The sequence below is a fragment of the Delphinapterus leucas genome, unplaced genomic scaffold, assembly GCF_059928025.1.
Source record: "Delphinapterus leucas isolate spDelLeu-1000000601 "Yukka" unplaced genomic scaffold, BTC_Dleu_Yukka2 spDelLeu_asBTCV2_sq25, whole genome shotgun sequence".
Lineage (NCBI taxonomy): Eukaryota > Metazoa > Chordata > Mammalia > Artiodactyla > Monodontidae > Delphinapterus > Delphinapterus leucas.
This window is the reverse complement of record NW_028322234.1, coordinates 7,066,851-7,094,806: the sequence shown is the minus strand read 5'-3', so window position 1 is coordinate 7,094,806 and position 27,956 is coordinate 7,066,851. Positions and strand designations below refer to the sequence as shown.

Genomic DNA, 27,956 nt, shown 5'->3' with positions numbered 1-27,956 from the left:
GCATCCCCCTCTAGGTTCCTCTGGCCCTTGTTCTCTTCCACCAGCCCACGGGACTGGAGGAGTCCATGGGGCTGGGGGTGTTCACGTCTGGCTTTTTCTCCCCCCAGTATCGCCCCGCACGGGCTAGGTGGGGGTGGAGGGGCAGGGCTAAGGATTATTAAGGATATTAGATTTCTCCCACCCATCCGTCTTTTCTTCCTTTCCCCTCTGGCGATGTGAAGGAAACTTCCTGGAGCAGGAAAAGGCTTGTTATTTATTTTATTAGAAAATAGAGTGTTTATTTAAAGAACATTAAAAGGCCAAGGACCTGCATGAGAGTTGGCATGAGCAGGAGTGGATCTCAGGCTCAGCCAGACTGAGTGTTGGGATCCTCTCCATGGAGTCAGGGCCTCAGGGGAGGCCAGGGTGGGGGACCCTCGGGTCTAGCAGGAGGGCCAGGGAGCAGTCAGTGAGCACCAGGACGCAGTGCAGAGCTGGGGCCAGTGGTGCTGGTCGACCTCTGCAGGCTCAGCAGCTCACCAGATACATCCCTGTGGAGGCAGGGTTGTGAGGGGTGCAGGGGGGGGCTCTTGCCCCTACCCTGGGATCCCCCAATCCTCTTCAAAACACCCCCCTGTAACTCACTGTTCCCACTGCCCCATGGACCCCAGCAGCCCCTTGTGGGGACGGGAGAATGGGGGTGGGGATGGGTGCGCCAGAGGGGCTTCTGGCTCCCTGCCTTGGGTTCTTGCAAGGATGCCGGCCAGGGGACACTTCTTCCTTTTTTGGCTGCACCCGCGGCATATGGGATCTTAGCTCCCTGACCAGGGATCGAACCCGTGCCCCCTGCAGTGGAAGCTCGGAGTCTTAACGACTGGATCTCCAGGGAAGTCCTGTAGGGGACACTTCTTGATCCCTCTCATTGGGGCCCTGACCACCCCTCTCCACCTGTGCCCCCCATCTTGGGTCTCCAGGCCCCAACACCCACCTATCCTTTCCAAACACCCCAAATGCCTCCCCCACCCCCGCACCCTGGCAGAAGCAGGGAGTGGGGCTCAGAGCCCGGCCTGGTCTTGGCTCCGGGGATGCGCAGCGGCAGGGCGAGGGCGTACCTGTGGCGAACCTTCTCTTTACCAGTGACATGCGGTAGCCACTCCCCACCAGCTCCAGGTCCACGCCGGACAGAGTGGCCCCCTCGCTGGTGAACTGAGCAGCCACAGGGCTGGGTGTGCTGGGCCCCGAGCATGGCTCCCAGCTGGCAGACAGGCGGCCAGAGCCTGGGGAGGTCTGAGGTCAGCTGTGTCCTGTTCCCCGACCCCAGTCCTGCTGTGACCTGGGCTCCTCCTCAGCCCTGCACCCGAGCCCTTTGATCTGTGGCTCTGTCTGTTCCGTTTGACTTCCTCTTGTGTCCTGCACCCTTTTCCTTTGGCCCCACGGGGCTGTGTGTGGTTTGCAAAGGAATCCTGCCTCAGGGCCTTTACACCTCTTGTGCCCACCCCTTGGGATGCCCTCTCCTCCAGCTTCGTCAAAGCCCTTTCAAGCTTTCCTTGATGCCTACACTGCCCTGCTCCTAGCACATCCCCAATCCTCCCCTAGTTTGTTTTTAAAATTTTTTTAGCTGTGTCGCGCAGCTTGCGGGACCTTAGTTAACCGACCAGGGATTGAACCTGCGCCCTCAGCAGTGAAAGTGGAGTCCTAACCACTGGATCGCCAGGGAATTCCCTCTCCCCTAGCTGAAATAAGCCTCTCCCATTTGAGACCCCCAAGACCTTAAGCACAATCATAACTCACCCCCTGTCTCGGACACATCCGGAAGCTTCCATAGGAGCCTCTTCTCCTCCAGGTTCCTGGCATCAAGAGAAGATTGGTCCGGTCTCCACCAGAAAGGACATTGGGAGCCCAGGGTGCCAGCTCAGTTGCCTCTTGGCTACATGACCCGAGAAAGCCGGGTCTCCTTCCTGGCCTCAGTTTTCCCATGTGTGAAATGGGGGTGGGGTATGGAGCAGCTGGTTCCTGAAGGCTCTACAGCCTCGCAGCACTTTTAGATGATGCATTCGGCCCTATAAATTTGGCTTCTTGGTGGCAGGTTCTACCTTTTGTACAAAACAAAGGCAACATTGTGCAGTGACTAAAAGCCAGGGACCACCAGTGGGTGGCTGGGTTGAAATCCTGGTGTGACCTAGGTAAGTGACTTAGTCTCTGTGTGCCTCAGCTCCCCCTCCATAAGTGGGGATGATGGTGGCCAACCCCTTGAGGGATTGCTAAAAGCCCCAAGCCTGTCAGTGTGTGCAGAACACAGGGAACAAGCCTGACATGTAGGAAGCTCTCGGTGTCAGACATTATTATTGCTAGTAATATCACCCTTAGCTCCAAGCAAGGTGAGCCCACAGTGAATGGTCAGGCCTAGGGTGGACCCTTCAGTTGGTGTATCAAAGGGAGCTCTGCTAGGTTCTGGGGGCACTGCTGAGCTTCCCCAGGCCTCCCACATGCCCTCACCAGGTGGCAGCCGGCTGCAGGCGGACGTTGGTCACAGGCTCCCCTATGGGCAGCAGGATCTGGACATTGGTGAGTGGCGTGGACACGGCTGTGACACCAGGCCGGTAGCAGTACTCCACCGAGACCTGAGTGAGGGTCGCCCCGCACTGCCAGTGGGTGCTCAGCTGCAGAGGCACGGACTGGGGACCGGGGCGGGAGAACTAGGGGAAGGGAGAGCAGGAGAGAAGACACGGCTTGAGCCGTCCTGTCCTGCCACACCGCATACTATTCAGCCACACTGCCCCTGCCATGCCACCCGCCATTCAACTGACCTGACTGCACTGCCTAGGACACCCCAGGGGCTCTTTGTTGATGAGAGGCCGTGTTACAACACGTCTCCAGCAGAGGGCAGACGAGTGCCCCATCCTAACAAAGTCTTGGGGACAGGTGCCAGCTGCCAGGTCCTGGGATCGGACCTCTTCTAATCTGCACGATGGGGCCATCTGCACTAGTGGAGGCCAGGCCCCCCTACACTGCCCACCCCGCCTACAGCTCACCCCACGGTCATTGCTATCAGCCTCCATTTCTGCTGCCTGCTCACCCTGTCCCCATTCACCATCCCCTCCCTGCCCCCTCTGCCCAACCCCCATCCACCTGGCCCACCTGGTACCGCAGCAGCACTACGTTGTAGTAGGAGGCAGCTGGATTCTGTTCTGCCTGACGCTGCAGGGCCTCAGTCAGAGCCGCCATGTTGAGCCAGAAGTCTTTGGTCTCAGGGTCGCTCTGGGAGGGGTCACTGCAGAGACCGGGAATAATCACCCCAACCCTCGGGAGATGCCGTCCCAAGGGCCTCCAGCATCCCACCTACACCAAGGGCTTCCTAAAGATGCAGATTCCCAGGCTAACCTTGGGACCAATAAAGCATAACTCCCAGGGAAGGGCGAGGGTGGGAAGCAAAAGACAGAAGGAGAGTGAGTTTCAGAGAGGGAGAGCAGCTTGCCCAGGGTCACACAGCAAATCCCGGGAGGCAGAACAGGAATTCAGAGCCGGGGTGCTCCTGGCCCCCACCAGTCCCTGGAACCCCCTAACTTTTCTCCCTTTCCTCAACAGTACCTGAAAAGCAGGTCAGCATTGGGGTGGAAGTGCTCAATGGGGGCCGTGTGCACGAGGCGGAAGCTGAGGACCGGTGGGGGTGGGGTTCCGCTGAACACGCGCACGATACCAGCAGGGAAGGTCATGGTCAGCTCCCCAGTTACTCGAGCCAGGCAGCTGGTGGGGGCGGGTGGTGAAGGCACTGGGCGTTGGCTCAGGGCTCTGCCTGGCACCTCACGCTCCCCTCTCTCCTAGTTTCACTGTAGCCTGTGGTTCACCAGGTCCCTCAGAATCAGCAAGGCTCTGACCATGGCCAGCCTCCCAGCCCCAGCCTCCACCTCTTGTGTCCCTGCCTGGACAGCAATCCAGACACCAGGAAGAATCCACACTGGGCTGAAGGAGACAGGAACACCCCCTTCTCCAGTTCTCTTTTCCCCAGGCCACCAGGAAGCTCAAAGCAAAACATTCAGTTTTGTAACTGTCCTCAGCTTAGGTTTCCGGTCCAATACTCTCCTCCTCTTTGTGGCTTGATCTTAAGGTCTTTTCGTCTGGGCACCGCCCCCAGATTATCCCTGGTCCCTCAACTCACCCTTAACCTGCCCCCTCCACGGGCCTGGCCTCTGGTCTTGCTCCCTTCAGTTTGACGCCCACAGCAGCCTCAGAGGAGTTCCTCTAAACCGTGGCTACATCAATGCCTAGCCCTGCTCAAATGCCTTCCATGGTTCCTACAGCCCTCAGGATGGGTCTGGTTGTTCAGCTCAGTGTTCAAAGCCGTTCCACGGTAAAGCAGATCATGAAACCCATTTGAAAGCTGTCCCTGCCAGAACCTAGATGCACAGCCCCCAGGGAGCCCTATGTTTGCCTGTCACCATCTGCACTGTGCCCCACCACTGTGTACCTGGGGTTGTGGCCACGGAAGTAGGCGTGGACATACTCAGTGAAGGCAGTGGCCACGGGCAGGGCATCCTGGGAGCCCAGGACCACAGGGCTTGGGCCCCGGGAGACTCCTGGGGGTGGCAGGGAGGGAACGAGGGACAGGCAGAGTGAGCACAGGTCCCAGGCTCCAGAACCCGCCCTCTGCCGACACGGCCTCCATTGTATCACTAAGCCACACACCCGGATCAGAGAAGGTGAAACTGAGGCCCAGAGAGGACCCACGTACCATGTCCTGTCTGGGATGAGAAGCTGGGCCGTTCTGGGATGGTGCTGGGGGCTGAAGAGCCCAGTGGGGAGGGGCTCAGGGAACGAGACTGGAAGGGAAGAAGATAGGCCAGCCTGTGAACGCCCTAGCAGCAGTGCCCCGATGCTGACCCTGGAGGCGACCCCCAGCCCGGCTCCTGCCACCCCCCCTCACCCTACCAGGTCCCCGTTGCTGCGCATGAGGGGACAGGATGCTTTTCTGGAGCGAGGTCTCCGGGGTGGGGCTGCCAGGCCCTCCCTGGCTGCAAGGTCAGCAGGTACAGGCATCAAGTCTGGGGAATGAGCATAAGAACAGACATGGCTGAGCTGCTGCCTGGGCCTCTCCAACCTCCCCAGGGGAGGAACTCAGCCCCAAACTGGGAGTTGGGCTTATAGGAGGAGACCCCCTGATGGTTGGGAGTCCTAGGGCTACAGAGAAGGTGCTGGACAGGACTGTAGACACCATCTGCAACCCTGAGTCTCCCAGACACTACACTGGTGGCTCAATAAGGGGTGAGCTCCCCATTACTGGGGGTATGCAAGCAAGGGCTGGATGCTCAGGAGGTAGGCACTCTACGGGGGGGTGGGGATTTGGCAGAGGCATTTTACCCAACATTCGGCACTTCCAAGGGTAGTCTCCCACCCTGGGTTGCGTCTGAGTCACACCCTTCTAAATTAACTAATCGTGGTGTAACACCTAGGTTCCCCTCGCTCTCTTGCTTCACTAGTGTCCCTGCTTTGCTCCATCTACAAACGCTTACTCGCCCATCTCCCCTCCTACCTACACCCCAGGCTGTGCCAAGGTTCTCAACAGGGTTGGATCCTTCATGATGCTGGGGCCACCCTGAATACTGTAGGGTGTTGAACAGCCTCCCTGACCTCCACCCCTCAGACGTCAGGTATACCCCGCCCCCAAGTGGTGACAATCAAGTAACAGTGGTGACATTGCCAAGTGTCCCCTGAGGGGCATAACTGGCCCAGTTGAGAACCTTAGTTTTACTGTAAAGCGCAGACAACTTTATCTGTCTACACTCATGGTCTACACTCACTCCCCTGAGCCCTCCCTTGAACCAGCTCCAACCAGGATCTTTCTTTAACCAAGGATGGTACCAAGCCCCCCACCCCACCCCCCGCCACCCCGTCACCACTGCTGGGGACCTCATGTGGTCACAGCCCACAGTCCCTCTGACTCAGGCCCCCAGGAGCCAACCAGTAGCCAATCCCCTCCTTCCTCCCCCCCTCTAGCCCTGCCCCTGCTCCACCCTGGGCGCTCTCCTACCCTCTCCCTGGGCAGCCTTCCATCCCACTTCAGCTTGATGATGTCTTCATACAGCTGTCCACAGGGTGCTCCAGCCTGGCCTCCCCCATCCACCTGCCATCTAAAGGCCCAGCCTTGACACGCCCCCACCCCAGCTTCTTCCGCCCCATCTTCCCTGCTCTTTCTGCCCTTCCCTCTCCTTTCAGCTGCCCTCAGGCCCTCTGCCCTGATTCCTCTGTTCTCTGGGTCCCGTGACTGTCTTCTGGCCTTCTCCCCACTGTTACCCCATCACCACTTACCTGGACTCACCTCCCTCGTCTCTGGCTCTCATCCTTGCCTACCAAGCGGTCAGAGAGAGCCTGCAATCCAAGTAGGTCCCACCCCTTCTTTGCTCACAGCCCTCCCTCCTGTGGCTCTGACCCTGCTAGGGGTAAAACTCACATTTCTCCCTGGGACCACCAGCCCCCACCTGATCCCATCTCCCTGCCGACATCTCCCCCTCCACTCCCTCCTTCTCCCTTCATCACTCTGCTCCACCCACACTGGCCTCCTAACTGTTCCTCAAAGGGTCTTGCCTGCTTCCACCCCAGGACCTTTGCACAGGCTGTGCCCTCTGCTGGGAATGCCCTTCCCCCCCCCATGTCCATATGGCTGCGTCCTCACCTCCATCAAATCCCAGCTCAGATGTTCCCTCCTCAGGGAGGCCCTACCCTTCTGAGTCCTCACCAGGCACCTGCCACCTCCTGCCTTGTTAAATATCCATATCACTATTGTCCCTGCAAGGGTGAGGGTTTCTGCCTGCCTGGGTCCCGGCTGTGTCCCCAGCACCCTGTTCAGACCCTGGCCACATTAGGTGCTCAATCCTCCCCCAGGACTCAGATAACTCTCAGACTAGGGGTGGAGGAACTCACCTCCTCCAGCCACAGCCTCCACCCCCCAGGGACCCGGGGATGGTGCAAGGGGCCGTGGTGAGTCTGATGGCAGCAGAGGCTGTGTCCCCCTCGACTCTGGGGGCGGCACCCTACAGGTAGGCGGGCTCTGTGGGGTGCCTGGGCGGGGAACCCAGGAATCCGGGGAGGGGCCGGGTGCCACGTGGGACGGTGAGTCCAGGCCAGAGTCCTCCACGTTCTCGGGCGACGAGGAAGAGAAAGGCGAGGGGCTGGAGGTGAAGCCGAGACTGCTAGAGCCTGGGGTAGGGAAGGGGACAGCCAGCTCCAGACCCCACTCACAAGGAGTCCCGTCCATCCTCCCGCAGGCCACGCCCATGTCGAGGAAGGTCCGCCCCCATTCGATGTCTCCCCCACCCCCCCCTCCACCCCAGGCCATGCTGTCTGGCTACTTTCACCTCCACTGATGCCTGCCTATCCACTCATTGTCATCCTCACTCCCACGAAGGCCACACCTTCTCGCCGGCTCCGCCTATTCGTGCCATGGCCTCGCCCACCCTCACTTTGACCCACAAAGGACGCCCACACTCCTCCCTCCGGCCTGGCCCACGGTCCTGAGCCTCCTATCCTTGCAGTGGCCCCACCCTTCCTCCTGCTGGCCGCCCGTGTCCCCGAAGCCCCACCCCCATCACCTGTAAAATCTTCATGGTCAAAGGCGGACTCTAGGGGAGGCCCAAAGAGGTTCTTGGAAACCTGCTCATCCGATTGCAGCTTCTCTGCACAGCTGGGGACAGGGAATGGACAAGAGGGGTGTTTCCATGCCTCCTCCCACTTCAGGACCTTTGTACTTGCTGTTCTTGGTCTTGAGCTCTGTCCCCCACGATCTCCCTGCGGCCACCTCCTGCTCCTTTTCAGGGCTCAGCTCAGAGTCCTAGCACCTCCCCTGCTAACCCTCCACCACGGCCCCAACTAAAGTCACCCACTCCTATTTTCCATCACATTGCCTGCTTCAGTTTCTTCACAGCACTTGGAAGCATCGAATATACTCTAACTTATTTACTATTTTAAAAATCTGAGCCTCTAGAATGGGACTCTGAGGAGCATCTGTCTTGGTCATTTATCTCCAGAACCCAGCATAGCACAAGTACACATAAGGTGCTCAATAAATGTTCATCAAGGGAATGACTGAGTGGTCCCTCAAAGATGGCACGCCCTTAACTCCCTGCCAGGATAAGAGAAGGGGAGTCGGAGACATGGGGAGGCAACAGGGGAGGAGGAGAGAGGCAGGGACGGCCCTCACCTGCCCACTCATGTGGGCCCAGTGCCCCACCTCCCATGGAACCCACCTGCCAGCCCTTGGGGCAGATCGAGGCCTCTGTAGTTTCCCAGCGGTGTCCCCTGCAAGAGATGTACCTCCTTGAGCCTTTCTGTCGCCAGGCCTGCACTGCTTCCCACTCCACACACCAAGGAGACCAAGGTTTGGAGCTGTCTAGTCAGCCACCCAAGGTGACCAGCAAATCAGGCAGAGAGGGGTTCGAACCTGAGCCAACTTGTCTCCAGTTTTTGGCTTCTTTCCCAGCCCCAGCGATCCCTTTTGGCTCTCATTTAATTCTCATAATGACCCCATTTTATAAAAGGAGATCAGAGTGGGTAAGCAGCCTGCCCCAAGTTACACAGCAGAGCTGGAATTCAAACCCACACCCACACTCCAGGCCCAGTCTCCCTTCCACGTGCTCCTCATCAAACTGAAGACCCCTTAACAGGCTACTCACGTGAAGAATGGCGTTTCATGGTGCCCTGTGGACAAAGGGGTGGCATGAGGTCGGTGGCATCCAGCCAGCCCCACCTGCCCCACACACAGCACCTCCCCACGCCTCACCCCTGGGCCAGGAGGGAGGATGAGGCTGCCAGCTGTGGCCCTAAGCTGTGCTGCGGCTGCCTCGGGGCTGCAGGTTGGGGCCCGGGCCGGGGCGGGCTTGATGTGCACGTAGAATTTGCGGGGCTCGTCATCATCGAAATCGGAGTCGCTGGATGAGAAGCGGGAGGGCTCCGCTGTGCGTGCACTGCAGTCAAGGGCCCAAGCGGATTCTAACACGGGGTTTCCCTCCAGTCAGCCCTCAAATCCATCTCTTCCTGCTCACATCCCTTCGAGGCACTGCACAATTCCATCTCTCACCACTTGCCACCCTTGCCTCGACACCATATATTTGCCATTCTCCTCCCCCCACAAGTCTTCATACAAGCATGCCCTGTCCTAACTAGTAAACTCCTATTCAGCTGCTAAACCCCAACCCTGGTGACCCCCTCCTCCAGGAAGTCCCCTTGGCTCCCCCTCTGGGGTAACCAAGCTCCCCTCTCTCCCTCTTGTTCAGCCCTGACCCCGCAGGGGCAAGTGTCTGCATTTGAATCTGCTTGGTTCACAGCTGGAGGCTCCCCTCAGGATGTACACAGAGAGGGTTGCTAATGGTGGGTGGATCACTGTGGACAGAGCTCTGTCCTTGCTGTGCCAACAGCTGCCCCCAGAAGGCGCCAGGAGGATATTGTTCTGGGTCACATCAGGCCGGACAGTGAAACCTTCTTCATCCACCTCTGGACATGTCTGGGGGGACAAGTGGTGAGTTAGTCTCTCTGGTACCAAACCTCCCATCTCACCCTGCCATGCCCCCCTCCACCTGTGGGCCCTCACTCAGACCAAGAAACAACCCCAATGGCAATAACGGTCTTCTCACAGTTCGTGGGCAGGTTCTTGGAGGAACAGAACATGCCGCAACCTGTCCTGAGGGGCAAATCGAGGCTAAGAGGGGACATTGGTCCCTCCCACGTGGTCCGTGGGAGTTTGCAGCCACGGTGGGATTTGAACCTGGTCCCTAAGCTGTGCTACCTCTTGCCCCTTGAGCTCCAGGCTTGGCTTCCAGGCCTGGGCGGGGTGGGGGTGGGGGCCCAAGGTGGGATGGAGCCCTCCCACTTGCAGCCCGTCCTGGCCCCTCCCGTGGCACTCACCCCTGAATCGGGCTCCAGGGAATCTCTGGGAATGCAGAAGGAGGTGTCAGTGTCAGCTCCCCCACCTCCTCTGGCCCTCCCCTCCGCCCCCAACACCGGACACGGAACCTGGGGCCAGCCCCTGGGCTGCTATGTTGTCCTGAACTAGCCCTGCAGGTGGTGGGAACTTGGGGCTTGCTTGGGGCCGGGGCAGTGAATCTGGAGTTAGCTGAGCATGGGGTGTTCTCAGTCAACTTGGAAGGGGAGGAACCCTGGAGTTAGTCTGAATGTAGGGCTCACCTTGGCAGGGAAATAATGGGGCTAGCCTTGGCAAAGAAAAGAATCCTGGGCTAGCCTGGGCAAGGGTAATCCTGGGCTAGCCAGGGAGACCATGGGCATAGGGAAGAATGTGATACCCATCTGGGCAGGGAGACTCTTGGGCTCGTCTTAACAAAGCAAGAATTGCCAGGCTAGATTAGGTGGGGAAAGAGTAAGGCTAGCCTTGACAGAGGGAGAAATCCTGGGCCAGCCGGGGAAGGGGGAACAGGCAGGCCCTGGTCTAGTCTTGGCAAAAGGAGAATCCTGGACTAGCTTGGGCAGTGGTAATATTGAGCCAGTCTGGGACAGAGGAGCTCCTGGCCTAGCCTGGGTAGAGGGACTCCTGGGCTAGCTTGTAATACGATTCTCCTGGGCTACCCTAAGCAGGGGCCTTCTGGGATACCCCGGGCAGGGGGAGGGATCTTGGGTTAGCCTGAGCCAGGGCTGGGTTGGGGTACTTCCTCACACAGCTGCAGGTGGCTCCCGCTCCCGCCGGCTCAGTCCTGGGAGACGAAAGGCCTTGGCTCCCCGCAAACGTTTCATTGCTGAGGACAGATGAGGGGGATGCAGCTGAGCCCTGGGGGGTTCCCCTTCCCATTCAGCTCTGTCTCCCTCATCCCTGTGGTCCAGCCTGGGCATCCAGGCCCAGACGTACTTGCCTTCCTGCAGGGCAGCCGCACTGTACGCCTCAAAGTCCAAAGGCCCTGAGACAGAAAAGATTGAGAAACTCAGCTGGGCGGGGAGACTGGGCCTGGCAAGGGTAGCAGTATACCTCTGGCCACACAATGGCACCTGGATTTGAGCTCAAGACCAGTCAGGTCCAGGGCCTGAGCCAAGATGCTGAACCAGCCCCAGAGATGGTCATGAGTGGTTTGGGCCAAGCGTTCTGGTCCTGCCTTGGATGGTTGCCACCTTGGGATGGACTGGAGGGGGCACTGCCTGAGTTACTTCTTCTACCTCCAGCATTTCTGCGTGGAACTTGGGTGGTTCAGGGGATGGACCATAAGTCTGTGAGGTGGGCTGAGCATCAGGTGCCAGGATGATGATCTGGGACTCTCTCTCAAGGGTGATGGGGAGCCATAGAGGGTATATAAGCAGGAGCAGGGCATGACAAACCTGGAGCCAGTGAAGGGCAAGAGTGGGGGCCCACACAAGGAGAGGTGACCTGAGCTGGTGCTGAGCTATAGAGACAGGAGGGAGAAAAGACAGACCCTAGTGGCTGACCAGAGCTAGGGACGTAAACTGTGTACCAGCATCTACTGAGTGCCTACTATGTGCCAGGTACACATTTTGCCCTTTATCTGCATCAAATTACTGAACATCCACAACACCATTAGGTGGGGGTTATTATCATCCCCACTTTACAGATGAGGAAACTGAGACTCAGAGAAGGCAAGACAGACGTCCAAGGTCACACAATGAGCGACAAAGAAAAGACACAAACCCAGCTGTGACCCCAAAACTTTTGCTCTCAATTCTTCCTCAACTCTGTATCTGGACATTTTCAAATTGGTCTTTTGCTCAACAACCCTCAATGGCTCCCTTGGGCCCTCAGGGAAAAATCTGAAAGGCTGAGCTTGGCATTCAAGGCCCCTCTGGTATCCAGTTGTAAGAGATTTACACATAAGATCAGGCAGCAGATCCTCTTCCTCTGTGAGCTGCTGAGTTAGATTTGTCATCAGCCCATTTTTCTGATGAGGAAAACGAAGCCCAGAGAGGTTCATTCTCTTCCCTCTTGAGTCCTGTTCCTTCCCTACAGCTCCACAGCCCAACGCCCACAGATGCCCAGACTCACCAGGCTTCTCCTGGCCTGTGCCCTTGCTCTCTGCAAACTTCCTCAGCAGCATCTCCACGCTGATGTTTTCTATGTTCTGCTTAAACTCCTCATGTACCTGGGCCAGGCGAACGAAGTGTGTAATCAGGCAGGGCCAAGGCCCTCTTTCCCAGAACCCCAGCTTCATTCCCCACCCCTGGCCCCACTCACCTGCCCAATCTGCACATGGGTGTCCTCCACTGAGTGAGCATAAGAGCCCAGCAGTGCCTTCATTTGCCGCAGGTGGGTCTCCTCCATGGCTTGGAAGCGCTGAGGCAGGAGGGGAGGGGCAAATGGGAAGGTGGGGCCACAAGGAGTGGCTATGTGACCCAGCCTGACCAATAAGGATGCTCCAATCCCCTGGCCTCAGTGATTGGTTTGGGGAAGAGCTCTGGGACTTCTGCTGGAACCATGGAAGAAAACACTTTCATACCCTAAGTCAATGTGTTGGTGGATGCATGTGGGGGCTGCTGGTGGCTACTTTGCAACACACACACACACACACACACACACACACATCCGGGAGGGTATGTCTGCCTGGGAGTAAAGCCCTCAGGGAGAAAAACAGACTTGAGAGACAGAGAGGCACAACTTCCTGCCAATGCCATTGGAGCACCTGGATCCAGCCATACCTGAAGCTCTGCCCCCTGAACTTTTCAGTTCCCTGAGCCTACACGTCTCCTTGTCAGTTTGAATGAAGATTTCTATCACTGGCAACTTTCTATCACTGCAAAATCAGAAAAAAAAATCTGATTCTTAATCCTGAGGTCCCAATCTGCTTTTCAAACATTTGGGTAGACAGAGACCCAGAGAGGTGCAGTGCGTTTCCAAACGTGGCAGAGCTGGGGAGAGATGGAGGCTGGACCAGGAATCCAGGCTTTTCAGCTACCATGACATGTCAGGAGACTCTTGGCTTCTAAACTCTGCACTGTCTTCTTCAAAAACCTCATCAGTGCTAATAAAAATAATAATACTAATACTTCATAGAGTGGTTTCTATGCACCTGGTACTGTCTGAAGACTTCACATATGGTGACTCATTTAATCTTCACAACGATTCTATGAGGCAGGTACTATTACTGCCCCGATTTTACAGGTGGGGAAACTAAGGCACAAAACTGATTTGGTTTCTGAAATAATAATAACAGTAACAATAGCTAAGTGGCTCTAGAATTCTACGGCTTTAAGCCTGTGATTCTAAGGCTTCTGGAGTCAAGGGATTGGAAGGTTCTGGACTTCTGGGGCCAGAGCATCCTGGGCCCAGGAATGTGTAGGTCTCTAAGGTACAGATGCCTGGTTCTTACCAGAGCTGAGTCCAGCATCTTCTGCTCGAAGTCGGCACGGGCTGAGTTGTACTTCTCCACTGAACGCCGCAGGCTCTCTGCTGCCTTCTTGGTCTTGGTCTCTGCCTAGGAGGCACAGGGAGGGGACGGAGTTGAGAGGGTGACACTCAGGGCACTTCCCCCGGCCCCATCCCCCAGCACATAGACTCCTTGGGGTGCCCAGCATGTATGTGGTTCATGCAGGTTCAATGACCATCGCTCTGTGATATGTTTTCACTCTCCCAGCAGGCAGCTCCGTCACCCCTCGGCAAATTCCTCTGACCTGTGTGGGCCAGCGGTGGCTGGGGACCTGCAGCTGTGTGCCCACCTTGTCCATCTCCTTCTGGCTGGTGCTCTCCCTCCGCAGCCGCTCCTGGTCCATGCAACGGTTCAGGTAGTTCTCGCGGGACTTGGGCAGGAGCTGGCTGACGCCTGCAAGGACCTGCACAGCGTCCAGGGTGCCCACTGCTTCCTCTTTGCACTGTGGGGGCGGAGAAGAGCATGCGGGCCACCTGAAGCCCCTGCTGGGGTACAGGACCTGAGCAGACCCCAGGTGTATGCCGTGAAATTCCCAGCTTCCCAAACTCTGTGGGATTCCAGGTCCTAGAGAATACTTTTTCTGAGTATTCTATGAATTTCAAAACTTTTAACTCTTTAAATAGGTAATATTTACACATAATTCACATTTCAGAAAGTTTTAAGGGATGAGTTCAGGTAAAAACCTCCCATTATTACCATGATACTTCTCCAGAAATAACTGGCACATGGACCATCAAATGTGCCCATTTTTTATGACAAATGGCAACAGTCCATACTGTTAAGCTCACTGCTTTTTCCACTTAATAATTCATTCCCAAGATTGTTCCAGATCAGCCTGTAGAAAACTTCCTTGTTCCTCCATTTTTTAAAAACTGTGGTAAAATACATATAAAATAAAAGTTGCCATCTTAACCATTTTTAACTGTACAGTATGAAGTACTACCAACTCCCTTTTTTTTTTTTTTTTTTTTTTGCGGTACGCGGGCCTCTCACTGTTGTGGCCTCTCCCGTTGCGGAGCACAGGCTCCAGGCGCGCAGGCTCAGCGGCCATGGCTCACGGGCCCAGCCGCTCCGCGGCATGTGGGATCTTCCCGGACCGGGGCACGAACCCGTGTCCCCCGCATCGGCAGGCGGACTCTCAACCACTGCGCCACCAGGGAAGCCCCCAACTCCCTTTTTTAACGGGGGTTAAAAACCACAGACTCAAGACTTCCCCGGCGGTCCAGCGGTCAAGACTCCGCACTTCCGCTGCAGGGAGCGCAGGTTCGATCCCTGGTCAGGGAACTAGGATCCCGAATGCCGCATGGTACGGCCAGAAAACAAAACAAAACAAAACAACAAACAAAACCCCCTGTAGATTCTAGGGATCTGTAAATGCAAAGCCTTTATGACTCTAGAATTATACGCTTCAAATATTTTGGGATCCTGAGAGTCTAAGGTCTGGCTCTTCCAGAGTCTAGAAACGTCAAATAACAAGATCTGTAGCCCCTGATGCTCTAGATCAGGGGTCATTTTCACACATCACAAAATATTCTTCTTTTGGTTTTTTTTTCAACCACTTAAAAATGGAAAAACTATGCTTAGCTCGAGGGTTGCACAAAAACAGGTGGTGGGCTGGATGTGGCCCGCGGGCCGTAGTTTGCAAATCCCTGCTCTTGAATTTTGAGACTGAAATTCACCAATGCTCAGGTCTGTGAGATTCTGAGTTTGATGTCGTGGAATTAACAGAATTCTCAGAGGCACACACCAGGGGCTGGAGGTTCCAAGGCCCCAGAAGTCCTGGGATCCTGGGAGCTGCTGCCATCCCCCATCCACCAGCCTTGTGGTACCCACAGCACACACCTTCTTGTGTGCCTTAAGCTGTTCCTCGCCGTAGCGGAGCACGTCCTTGATGAGGTCCTGCAGCTTCCGTGTCAGCTCCAGGTGGCAGAGCGCCAGCTTGTCTGAGGAGACTCGGAAGACCTCCCAGAGTGGGGCGAAGGTCCTGGAAACAGGTGGGGTCACACATCCCGGGCCCAGCAGGCCCAGCCCCCCAGGGACCCCTCATACAGCATGGCTGGCATTGGCTCAGGCATCGAATGTGTGCCGGGCCCTGCTAAGCATGAACACATATGAATTCATTTAATAATCCCCACTGCAGTTGTGTGAGGTGGGCCTGTGGCAGATGGGGAAACTGAGGCATGGGAGGCTCCATAACTCACCCAAGGGCCCTCAGCAAATGAATATCAGAGCTGGAATTTAAACCCAGGCCGAGGCCCCGCAGTCCTCTGTCTGGACTCCAGGCCCCGCCTGATACTCACAGGCAGCTGAGACTCAACCTGCCCAAATCAAGTTTGAGGGGCTTTCCCACCTCGACAGAAGACCCCTCTGGCCTCCCCACTGCCTTCGCTCTCTGCTGCCGCCATTTCGGCCCCCGACAGAACCTTTGCCCCACGGGAGCCACAGGGAACTTTGCAATGCCAATGGAACCACATCACATCCTGGTTTAAAAGTCACCTGTGTGTTGGGGCCCTGTGGCCCCTTCCCTCTATTTCTCCCCTACTTCATCTCCAGTTTGTCCAGGCCCTGCAGCCATGCCAGCCTCTTGGCTCTTCCTTGAACATGTACGGTGCGTTGCTGCCTCAGGGCCTTTGCACTAGCTGAGCCACCTGCCTGGGTCTCTGTCCCGCAGACACCCCCATGGCTGATTCCTTCGCATTACTGAGGTCTCAGCTCCAGAGATAGTGTCCAGCCTCTAATGCTCCTATTCTGTTCTCTTCCTAGCACTTTTCTCCCTGGGAGAGGACTTTGTTCATGTTTGTGGTTAACAACCGTCTCGTCACACATCCCAGATGTACACCTATGAACAGGGCATGAAGGTGACTGGAGGCTTTATCTGTCTTGATTGCCCCGGGCCCCCTGGTGCCTTGAACAGTGCCTGGCACACAGTAGGTGCTCAGTAAATATCCAGTGAATGAATGAATGAACTAGTGAATGAATGAACTATATTCCTCTGTCCAATTAGCCCCATAAGCAGGGGGATGACTCCCTGTTCCACATACCACAAGCGTGAAGAGATGTCCACCCAAGGGCAGGCTCCTGTTGTCCCCCCCCAGCGCACCACACCCTTGGCCACTCCTGCCCCACCCAGAGCCCACTCACCCCACCGAGGTCCCGTTGCTGGCCAGCTTGGAAAGTTTTGCCATTGCCTTCGAGTAGGTCTCTTCGATGGTGGCCCTGGGTAGGAGGACAAGGCAAGGATGGGGAAGGTTCTGAGCACACTTGGGAAAGGCCCCACACCCCTGGGCCTCAGTTTCCCCATCTCAAGCATCTGAGCGGTGTCTCTCCAGAATGATACAGTCCCCTGACAGGGGGAGGTGTTCTGGAAATTCATGGGAGAGGTTTTAATCCTTAAGTAAAAACATCAGTAGTAGTAGCAGCAGTAGCAACAGCAGATAAACAAATTTTTAAGCACATAATATAAATGTTTTGTACGCTTTGTCTCCTTTAATTGCAGAAGACAAACTCATATTTCCTTTTTCCCTCTAGACAGACACTGCTAAATGCCTACCTAATATCCACTCACATTTTCATCCTAATAGAACCTCAGTTTTGTTTAGGGTAGCAGTGTGCCCAGTTAAAACCAGTTACCCATTGGGGTATTTTCTGAGAGAGGCACCCGTGGGGTAGCATAAGCAACAGTGGATGGATCCAGGGTCTGAAGGCCCATAAAATAAAGAGTGGCCCCTGTCCTGTATGGCTGCGACAGGTCCCACGTGACAGCCACAAAGAGAAAAACCTGGTTAATAATCCTTTGGACTTTCTGCCCAGATTTAACGGGCGTTCAGCTGCTGAGAAGCTGGGGAGTAGAGGCTGCCTTGCAATTTGAGTTTATTATGTTTTCCCATAATTGGGAATTGACATGCTGAGATGTAGCTTATTTCATTATACATGATTTTTCTTTTATCATACTCAGGGCCCCGAGATTGAGTTTTCAAAATTCTCCTTGTAAGTAGGTCATATTAGCGTCTCTTCAGGGGGAGGCGTTAGAACCTGGCGATTGTCATTTAAGATGGGGCATGGGACTGATAGTGTTGAGAACCATTGGTTTGGAGGGTCTTCAAGCCCATTTGGTTCCTGGAGACCCCAGGGGCCTGGATCCTTTCTGGCAGGGTGTGGTGTGGTGGGAGGATGGAATGGGCAAGGGAAAAGGGGGGCACCAGGGTTGGGGCACAAGATGAGCATGGCTGTGTGGACTGTGGGACGTGGCCATGGGGTGGGTGGGGCTTGGGGACCTCACCTCTCCCGGATGAAGTCAGCCAGCTCCTTGGTGGAGATGGGCCCCTGCTTCACGCTGTGGTACAGGACCTCAAAGCCATGGTTCTTCTCTCCCTGCAGGGGATGGGGGTGGAGATTGAGAAAGGGGATGGAGAGGACATCAAGGTTACCTAGCAACAGGGGCTGGGCTGACGAGCTAACCAGAAGAAGTCCATCCTCTTGGTTGTAGGGATTGGTTCAGGCCTGAGCCAGTCAACCTGTTGCATTTCCCCCTCGTCACAAGGATTGGTTCATGGGCCTTAATTTGGTCCAATCAGAAAGAAGCCTGGGAGAATTCCCTGGTGGTCCAGTGGTTAGGACTCTGCGCTTCCACGTCAGGGGGCCCGGGTTCCAACCCTGGTCAAGGAACTAAGATCCCACAAGCCACGAGGCGTGACAAATAAATAAATAAATAAACAAACAAAATTTAAAAATAAATAAAATAAAAATTCAAAAAAAGAAAGAATCCTGGGATTTTTCTCCCATAGTTGAGGGAGAGACATTCTCATTCACTGGTTGTCTCTCTCTGTCACTATCTTTCTGTCTTTGTGTGTGTGTGTACCTCTGCCTCTGTTTGTTCCTTTCTCTATCAGTCTCTTCCCCTGTTTTTCTCTCTATCTTTCCATAAATGATTGTGTGGTCACAGGAGATACTGGAAACCAAGTGGAAACCATGAACTTTGGAAAGAAGCTGAACCTGAGAGGGTCTGAATAAAAAGTGTGTTGAGTAGAGTTGCTGGATCAAACCAACCCTGAAAGCCACACTACTGCACAACTTTTCAATATTATGAACTAATACGACCCCTGTTGCTTAAGTCACTGTAGTTGTGTTTTCTGTTCCCTTCAACATGAAAACTCCCTCTCTGAGAACCCCACAAAGCAGGATGCAGGTCTGACACCTCTCTCAGGACCCAGCAATATCCAGTACAGGGTGGGGCACAGAAAGGGCATTTCAGTTTGTCGAATAGATGGACAAAGTTATTTTGCTCTTACCTGGGACTGGTGGGAACAGAGCCTCTACCCTGGTGCCTGCTGATGCCTTGCACCAAACCTCTTTCCTCCTAGTTCTGGGGTCACCATGGTGGGAGAGGCCAGGCCTGTGCTGTGTGATCCAGATCAGTCACTGTCTGTCTCTGAACCTGTAGTGGCTCCTCATTAAGATGGGGGCAGGCAGTCACCTACCTCTCATATGGGGATGAAGTAAATACCAAGATGATCCACATCACGCTCCCCTAAAGCCCCAAAGGCAACCCTAGTTTCTGCTGATTCATGGTATTACTTAGTTATCATTGCTTTAAGGTTGCTCTTGTTTCTTCTCCAAATATATTGATTTAAAAGGGCACCGCTTACCACTATCCTCTTTTTTCTTTTTTTAAAAAATTTTTTTCTTATTTTTAGGCCACACCACACGACATGTGGGATCTTAGCTCCCCGACCAGGGATCGAATCCATGCCCCCTGCAGTGGAAGTGTGGAGTCTTAACCACTGGACTGCCAGGGAAGTCCCTACCACTATTCTAAGTGGAAAGCCAGGGCCCCTTGCCATAATGAAGGGGACGGGAAAAAATAAGGCAACGACTTTGTTTTAATGCCAGCCCGATCCTGTCACACGTGAAAGGCAACATGTCTGAACACTGAGCTGTCAGTTAAAAAGGGTGATCAGCTGTGGTCGGAGGGAAGTCGAGATATTTTAGCACCAAATGGGGCCTTGTAATTAGACTGAAAGAGGAAGCTCATAGAGGGATCCAATGTTATTTAATTCCCAACACAAATCACTAAAGTGATCCCTTTGGGAGCACTTCACAGGCCCTCTGGAAATGATGGTTTCCTCCATCCTCCTCCAACCTGAGGGGTTCAGCCTCCCAGTTACCTGGAAGCTTGAAGGATAAAGCCAGAAGTCACCACCAGATGATCCCTCCTGCTGTGCAAATGGAAAAATGGAGGCCAAGACTGGGGAAGACCCAGGACAGCCTCTTGGCCTCGCCAGCAAACAGCAAATGGTGCAGACATGCTGCTCTTTCCCACCACGGTATCCTTGCTGGGGCTGTTACGGTCACCTGGCTCACTAGCCTGCAACTTTCTCAACCCATCCAAATTCTTCCACCTCTCAAGGATCACTGCCAGGCCCTCCTCCTTCAGGAACATTCTTAGACCCTCCTCAGACCCCCACTTCCCAACATGCATTGTTGATCCCTCCAGCTCCCCAGGAATATATTTTCTCTTATACTTCTTTTTTTTTTTTAATTTAATTTTATCTTTGGCCTCGGCTTACGGGATCTTAGTTCCCTGACCAGGGATTGAACCTGCACCCTCGGCAGTGAAAGCACACAGTCCTAACCACTGGACGGCCAGGGAATTCCCTAGAAACATACTTTCAAGGCCCAAGTGTCAAATCCTCCTCTTATGCACTGGGTCACTCTGAGCCAGTGACTTCACCTCTCTGGGTCTCAGTTTCCTCATCTGACAAATGGGGACAATGACAGCACTCACCTCCCAAAGGTCTTGGTGAGATGAGGCTGGTACAAGACACAGGGCCTCCTGCACAGTGCTGAGGGCTCAGCAAACAGCCCCAGCAGGCCTCCGCCCACCCTGCCCAGGGGATCCTCGGGTGAGGCTGCACCAGGCACCGCCGCCCAGGCCAGCATCTGGAGCTGACTCAGAGCCAACTGCTGGCCCGTTTCCCAGACCTGGCAAAGCCCCCAGCAGTGTCTGGCTCCCCCAGGCTGGGCTGGCAGCCGAGGGTCCTGGGAGGGGCTGTCTCGGGCCTGTGTCTTCTTTCAGAACCTCTGGACTCCAATCTTGCTCCCACGCCAGCCCCAGAGAGATCTTTCTAATACAGCTTGATCATGTCCCTCTCCTGCTCACACTTCCCCCGTGGCTCCCCAGTGCCGTCCATGCCTCCAGACCTGACTTGGTCCAACAAGACTGGGGCATCCCTGTGTGGCTTGATTTCCCCTGACTGGAGCCCCCTTCAGGCCAGTCAGGGCCCCAGCGTCACCCAGCAAAGAGTCACCAATACTAACAATAGATTAAAAAAGAAACATTAATTAAAAGAAACAGACATTCCAGGGGTACTACCTTAGTCCTGGGGAAGCAGGAGTTTCATCCCTCTTTCCCAGATGCAGAACCTGAGGCTTTGAGATGCAAAGCCACCTGCCCAAGGGCTCCCAGAGGAGCCCAATTCAAATCCCAAAGTCAAAGCTCTTATCCACTGTGTACCAGGCTATCTTTGGAAGGAGGAGTTGGGGGTGGCTTCTATTTTCTCTTTGCTGGTCTGAATTTTCTGTAGCGAACTTGCATGCCTCATACAATGAAAAAGAATTTAAAAGAAATGTAGGTGCCGCATGCCATTAAGAGAAATTTAAAATAAATGTAGGTGCCGCTGTCAGGGCTCCAATACTTGGGCGACCACCGATCCTCAAAACGGCCAACCCCGCCCCTTACACAGATCACCACCAGGGCCTCTGAGAGTGGCAGCACTCTGATGGGGTCACACAGCCATTCAGAGGCAAATCCAGGGACTCTGACCCTTGGGAAGGAGGTGGAGGTCCGTTCCCCCGCCACCACTCCGCAACTGGCAAGGGGATGCAGCCCCTTTAAGAAAGCAAGTGCTAGTAAGAGGAGCCCCAGCTGGGGAGGGAGAAAGGCCTGTTGCCATGGGCAACGGGTTGCCTAGCAACTGAGCTTCCTCTGCAAGCTCTGGGCTTGCAACTGAGGAAGGGGCTTTCTGCCCTGGTCCTTGCCTGATTCTCCTGTTCACACATCCTCTGTGGCTCCCCATTAGCCTAGCTCTGCGGGAGGAGTCCTTGTGCCCTCAACTGGCCACCCAGTGTCACATCTCTGGATTTCTGCCCAGGCTGTTCCCCCTGCCCAGAATGCCTTTCTGACATCCTGGAAAATCAGCCTTCAAAGCCCATGGCAAACACAGCTCTGTGTCCTTGCTCCTCCTCTGGGCATACCCAAGGCTGGGTTCAGCCCTGACCCTACAGGGCTGGGTGTATCTTACTGGCTCTGTGTCCCCCAGACTGGAGGCTTCTCAGGGTCAGGGCTTGGATGGAATCTCTTGGGAGCTCCAGCATCTCCCAGAGTTGGCTGGGTGTGGGGTGGTGGTGACAGGGAGGGAGGGAGGGAGTGAATGAATAAAAACAAGTCTGTCTCACTTGGCTCCTTGAGTCACAGTATGTGGTCCCCAGCTTGGAGGGCAGACAGGTGAGCGGGTCCCTAGGGGTCAAGTGAAGAAAACCCCCCAACTCTCCAGGATGGGGAAGATGTGGAAATTCCCTGGCTGGAATGATCCTGGATCCTGAAAGTTCAGTCTGGCCCTGGGTTTGAGCCCTGACTCTGCACTTTCTCACTGGGCAACTTCGGGTGAGAGATTCCTACTCTGGGCCTCAGTCTCCCTGTTCAACCTGTGACTTGCCCAAGATCACAAGGCCTATGACATCTGGGGGTATAGATTCAAACCCAGCCTGACTTTTCCCACTTTAACTTCTATCCCCTGCAGATCCTCCATCTGCCCAAGACTCTGCCCACAAGCCCCCAGGTCCCTCCATCTCCATAAAAGCCCCCACAGCCCTTCCAGGAGCCCCCACCAAAGTAACAGCGGATCTTACTTACCCAAAAATACTCCCCAAAATACGACATCCTGATGGCCTCTATGGAGACCCCCGAAGGCTCCCGTCTGGTGCCTGTCTGAAGAGAGAGGCAAGTTTGAGCTGTAGTCATAGCCAGCTCGGGCCTGAGGAAGGGAAATTCCAACTGCTCTCCTTGTGGAGGAGGGAGAAAGAGGATGGAGAAGGAACCAAAAACCCCAAGGCTGGGAGTATGCCAGGGCCCCTGAAATGATACAGCTCTGGGCATGGTCCTCAAGTAGCTCCCAGCCTAGGGGGACAGAGCTGGATACAGATGCCCAAGCCCTGTGGGGTCAGACTAAATGAAGAGATACGGGCTAGGGGAGCCTAGACTAGAGGAAGGGGCATAGGGGTTGGGGTTTTAAAGCATGAATAGGAGTTCATGGTCGGGGATGGGTAGAAAAGCTCTAGGCCATTTCACATATGGAAAAACTGAGCCCTGCCCAGAGGGGAAGCTACTTGCCAAGGTCACACAGCCAGGAAATGACAGTGGATTTGCACTCGTGCCAGCTGAGTCCCAACCTGAGCACTCAGCCCCACGCTGGGCAGCTCCTGTGGGAAGAGGGTCTGGTGAGAGGTGGACACTGGGACTGTGATCGGCCACATGGCAGTCGGGGTCCTTGAAGTGCCCCTAAGGTTCCCTCGGGGTCTCCTGAATCCCTCTACAACAGTCTCCATGTCATGCACACTCCTGTAATGGAAAGCTCATCCCTCACCATGGTGACCCAGCTGACACTGGTGCCCCTATGAGTCCCAACCCTACCCCCTGGAAGCCAATATGTTCACCTGGTATCTGAGTCACTGTCCAGCTCCGTGCCTCAGTTTCCCCATCTGCAAAACAAGAGGGAATGCCTAGAAGGGGTCTTGCTGGAGGACCCCAGGCCTCCCTGCAGAGGGGGCAGGGCCAAGCCACCAGACGAGGGAGGGACACTTGGTGTCCTTGGCATGTACTTGAGGTTGGGCTTGTCACTGGAGCCCGCAAGCCTCATCCATAATTCATGACCCCGCAGGCAGCTCAGCAGCAGCTGGGAGCCCAGGAGGCACAGTAGCAGCAGGGACGGGGCTGGTGACCGCAGGATGGGAAAGCTCCCCGGGCCTCACCAGGAAAGGACTGAGCAAGGACCTTGGACAAGGCTGCCCCTTTCTGAGCCTCAGTTTTCTAATCTTGAAAGTGAGTTTAATTCGACCCATTATCAGCTAGCCCCTGGTCACTTGACTTCTGTAAGTCACCCAGCACCCACCATGTGCCTACCTGGCCAGGACAATACCAGGGTCCATGAGATGATTCAGCCCTGGGCCTGCTTCCTGAGGAGCCCTCAGTCTAGGAAAACAGAGCTGAACACAGATACCCCAGTCCTGCAGGGTCAAAGCTGAACCAAATGGAGGAACAAGGACTGGGGGACCTGGACTAAAGGAGGGGGCGTGGAAGTTGGGGTTTTAAAGCATGAATAGGTGTTCACCAGGCAAACAATTATTTGATTCAACAAACATTCCCAACCACCACCCTGTGCTGGGTGATGCTGGGGCCCCTGAGAAACTCTAGCTCCTAGTGTAGCCCCTGAGGAAACCCAGTCTAGCTGGGGATATGCTAAGCTGACATCCCAAGGGGGAAAAGCCCTAAATTCCCATCTCATTTCTTAGTTCCTGGCCATGACCTAGACCCTGAGCATCTCCAAATCCCTTAGAGTTATGCTAACTGATAAGGGAACCACTAGTCCCACGTGGCAACTTAATTCTAAACTAAATAAAATTATATACAGTTAAACCCCTAGTTCCTCAGTTGTGCCAGTCTTGTTTCCAGGGCTCAGGAGCCACATGGGGCTGGTGGTCACCCCACTGGAAAGCACAGATAAAGTTCTGCTAGACAGTGCTGCTCTAGAGGATCCTAGGAGCCACCGGGCCCAAGTTCCCCAGAAACCAAGCATCTTGCTACTGTTTTTACAACTCCCATTAGATTGCCCCTCCCCCAACACATACACTGAGCACGAATGTGTGTGTGGCGCTGTGCCCAGCTCTTCACAGGTACCACACATTCATTCAGCCTTCACAACCACACCGCAAGGCTCAATCCCAACTTTACAGATGAGGAAATTGAGCCACAGAGAGGTCACTCACTGGCCCCAGGTCACTATGATTTTGTCCCTGACCTGTCTGCAAAAGAACTCCTGTTCGAAACTTCCACACATGGCTCTGGATCTCCATCTTCCCCCGACCACCCTGCCATCCCTCCCGCCACTCAAGAGTCGTAATGGGGGTCGGGGTGGCAGAGCAAAGGGTGGCCCTGCACAGGCCCCAGCCCGGCCCAGGAAGTGACACCTACTGTTTCTCCTGAAACCCGGGCCAGGTAGAAGGGTCTCCCTTCTGCTCCTGAGCGGGGCAAGAAGGGGCAATGGGGGCCTCCTGGCCTGGGCTCAAACTCACCAGACAGTGAATGGGGCCAGAGCCCCTGTCAGCTGGGGCAGGCACCAGGAGAGAGCCACGTGGCCCCTGCCACTTCCGTTAGCACCAAGCAGAGGCCCCTGCGTCTGGGGGACAGGAAGCTCACCCTGCCCCGCCCACGGCCCAACAGCCACCTCCCCTCCCCCTCCAGACAGCACCCATGGGACCTCCCTGGCACCGTGCAGGTCCTGGGTGGATAAACTGAGGCCCCTAGCCGGGGCTATTATTACCAAGCAAATAATCTTGACAACAATTGTGAAATAATAGTACCCACAAATTGAGCACCAACCCTGGGCTAAACATTCCACACCTCACCATTCTGAGGGGGGCCAATGATGCCTGCTTCACTGGGGGGGAACCCAAGACTCAGAGAGGGGAGTCCACCTGCCCAAGGTTGCACAGCCCATGAATGGGAGCACCAAGACTCGAACCCAGGGCCGCATGAGGACGTTCATAGGCCAGAGGCACTTTTGCTTTCATGGGCCCCTTCCTCCAATAAAAAAAGAGAATTTAAACTATATTTTACAATTACATTTGGCATAGAGATGAATATATTAATACCATATATTAAATGTTTGCTTTGACCCCAAAGCTTGTTTTTTTTTCCCCTTCTGATTTTAAAAGAAGTTAAAACACCTTTACAGACCCCTAAAATATTGTGCCTGAGACACGGTGGTCACTGTGTCTGATGAAGTCAGCCCTGCATGAACCCAGGTCTCCCAGCCTCCACAGAGCCAGGGCAAAGCCCAGAGATGGACAGGGACTTGCCCAAGGTCACACAGCAGGTTGTCAGTGGACCTGGATGTCCCCATCCTCTGGCTGCTGGAAGTGGGGAAGAGTCCTTCCGGGAGGTGGCTGACACAGGCTCTGGGTGCTGCCCACAGATCCACCCTCCCCAGCACCAATTCCCAAAACCTTGGGGCTTCTTGCCGGTTCAGCATTAGAGCAGGTCTCGGAGCAGATAAAACAAGACAGGAACCAAGTCAGCAAAGAAGGCAGGGCTCCTGTTCCTGATGGGTTGTCTGGAGCTCCTGACCTCTCACTTGGTGGCCCTGGGCTGCCCTGACCTCTCTGGGCCTCTAAGGTTCTGCGAAACAGGATGTCATTTTGTTCCCCCTTGGACTCTAATTTGCTCACAGTAGGGCCAGTTTGGGATTTTTCTCTTCCTTTCCTGTGACTGGCCGCTTGGCTATGCTGTTTCAAGGACCAGCTCTGTCATGTGCTTCCTCCCCTCTAAGGCTGACCACCAGGGCTGTGCCCATTTACACAATCTGGCTTGATTCTCACAATGGCACTTGGAAGCAGTGTCTCATCTCAGCCATTACCCCAATGAGACAACTGAGGCACCGGCCCCATGTCACACAGACTGGGCTGTGAACGGCATCTGAGCTTATGCTCAGGAATTTTTCAGTCCTCCCGCCCTGGTCTCCTCCCTCTCCATCACTTCACTTGGAAAACACTTATTGAGCACCAACTGTGTACCTGACTACCGAGCTCTGGAGACACAGCAGGCAATACCCTTGCAGACTTCCCTCTCTCCTACCCCTGCCCCAACCCGAGTCAGCTGTTGACCCCATTTATGCTCACTAATATTGTAATTAGTATTATAATTACAATATAATAATAATAATAATATTGTACGATAATGATTGGAGTATTATAATGATCATGTCTGCACTTGCAGCACTCCCATTCTCACAGTCTGCTCTGATCTTCCAAGGGGGATTCAGCCCATTTCACAGAAGAACACATCAAGGTGCAGAGGGGCAAAGCCATGCACAGGAGAGCTGGGTTTGAACCTGGGAGCGTTGGACTCCCAGCCCCACCACAGGGAAAGAGCCCCAAGGGATAGGGGTTAGACTGGCCCAGTGCCTCCCACCTCCTCCTGCCCAGGATCCTGCTCAGGTACCAGCTTTGCCCCTGGTGTGGGTGAAGGTATGTGGGTCAGGCTGTGCCCCGGGCAGTCCAGTGGGTGCGACCAGGGTGGAGGAGCCCCTGTTCTGATGATGGCAGCTTGGCAATATGTTTTATTGTCTGGCAGAGCAACCCTTCCAGCAATGCCAGAATGTGACCATCAACCCATTTTGCAGTGTAGTAAACTGAGGCTCAGAGGCCAGCAAGGCATATGGGGAGATCTCCAAACCTATTGCTCTCTCTCCTCCAACCACCAACATCTTTAGCAAAAGGGTGGAGTTACATTTGGCAAAAGATAGGGTGGGTGGGTTTCAGAATCTGTAGAATACAGGCTCCAAAGCCCACTTTCAAAAAAAAAAAAAAATCAAGGCTCAGGGAAGTCTGTCACCTGCCCAAGGTCACCAGTGAGTCAGGTCCATCCAAAGCCACCTCCAGGTCCCCACTGCGGCTGGGGCAGGCGAATTCTGGGATCTGAGGCAGATGGAGGGGCCACCCACCCCCCAACACTCCTCCGCACTTCACTTGCAGCCAGCCTCCAGCAAGATCCTAATTTACGATTTATTTTAATCCCTGGGAACAGATGCTCGCTGCCCAACCCCACTGAAGCAGGGACCACCACCAAGTCCATGCTCCAGGTCTCTCTAAGCCTGGCCCGGCAGGCAAGGGACCCCACACTGACCCCTAGCTAGAATTCCAAACTTGGGGTCCCTGCAGAGGACGCCAGTGAAAGGCCCCTCCACCGCCCATCCTTGTGCTGGGGGGGGGGCTGGAAAAGGACACTCTAGAGGAGGGACCAGGGGACCCCCAGCTCCTCGGCCAGGCCTAGATCGGGGTTCATAGCAGAGAAAAGGGGTTCCTCATCTTGGTCCCCAGGGGTCTACAGGCCAGAGCTGGGAAAAGGGAAATTGGGACCCGTTTCGGCTGTCCTGGGTCCCAGGCTGGAGGGAGAGTGGCGTCCCCATCTCTGCCCCGGAACCTAGACCCAGATCCAGGCTTAGAATAAAGGGATCTGGGGAGGGGTCTCGCTTCATAGCTGCCCCGCTGCACGCTCCAGTTCTAGGCCAGGAGATGGAGGATTTGGGAGGGGTCTCTAGCTCCCTCCGCGGATCCCCGATTATCACGAGGGAGCGGGGGAAGGACGGGGAGCCCACTGCGCAGCCCCCCCACCCCCTGTTCTCCATCCCTCACACCCCGCCGCGCCTTTGACCCCCGGGACCGCCGGGCTGCCAGGCGCGGTGCGCACGGGGTGCTGCGCGGGCCAGGGGTTTTCGGGGGTGTCTCGGTGGACAGCACTTACCTCCCGAGCTCGGGCCGAGCCCCGCGCCCGCCGCCACCTGC

General features: G+C 55.2%; 1 protein-coding gene across 4 annotated transcripts; it reads right to left on the bottom strand.

The window, feature by feature from the left end:
- Window positions 1-241: 241 nt before the first annotated feature.
- FCHO1 (FCH and mu domain containing endocytic adaptor 1) lies at window positions 242-27,956 on the bottom strand. Of its 4 annotated transcripts, XM_089905270.1 has the most exons (29): window positions 27,916-27,956; window positions 23,052-23,096; window positions 22,725-22,817; window positions 22,252-22,322; window positions 17,620-17,711; window positions 16,482-16,556; window positions 15,183-15,324; window positions 13,630-13,782; window positions 13,284-13,388; window positions 12,152-12,250; window positions 11,963-12,059; window positions 10,827-10,871; window positions 10,634-10,712; window positions 9,871-9,895; window positions 9,412-9,469; window positions 8,750-8,928; window positions 8,643-8,667; window positions 8,217-8,268; window positions 7,563-7,654; window positions 6,895-7,170; window positions 4,906-5,018; window positions 4,709-4,796; window positions 4,445-4,553; window positions 3,568-3,723; window positions 3,118-3,250; window positions 2,476-2,675; window positions 1,771-1,826; window positions 1,092-1,256; window positions 242-530 (listed from the first exon to the last, which is right to left on the bottom strand). In XM_089905270.1, the coding sequence occupies exons 4-29, from the start codon at window positions 22,276-22,278 to the stop codon at window positions 508-510; spliced, it is 2,664 nt and encodes an 887-aa protein (XP_089761396.1). In that variant the 5' UTR covers window positions 22,279-22,322; window positions 22,725-22,817; window positions 23,052-23,096; window positions 27,916-27,956; the 3' UTR covers window positions 242-507. The 4 variants fall into 4 exon arrangements, with proteins under 4 accessions (XP_089761396.1, XP_022414197.1, XP_022414196.1 ...); XM_022558489.3 differs by lacking the exons at window positions 22,725-22,817; window positions 27,916-27,956 and having other exon boundaries at window positions 22,252-22,326; window positions 23,052-23,082; XM_022558488.3 differs by lacking the exons at window positions 23,052-23,096; window positions 27,916-27,956 and having other exon boundaries at window positions 22,729-22,814.

What these genes read in the sequence shown, in the direction of transcription:
- FCHO1 (XM_089905270.1), bottom strand. Translation starts at nt 22,278, where the DNA reads ATGTCGTATTTTGGGGAGTATTTTTGG. An exon ending in AGCTTAAGGCACACAAGAAG is followed by an intron (nt 13,783 to 15,182) that starts GTGTGTGCTGTG and finishes CCGCCCCCACAG; the next exon opens with TGCAAAGAGGAAGCAGTGGG. An exon ending in AGATGCTGGACTCAGCTCTG is followed by an intron (nt 12,251 to 13,283) that starts GTAAGAACCAGG and finishes CTCCTGCCTCAG; the next exon opens with CGCTTCCAAGCCATGGAGGA.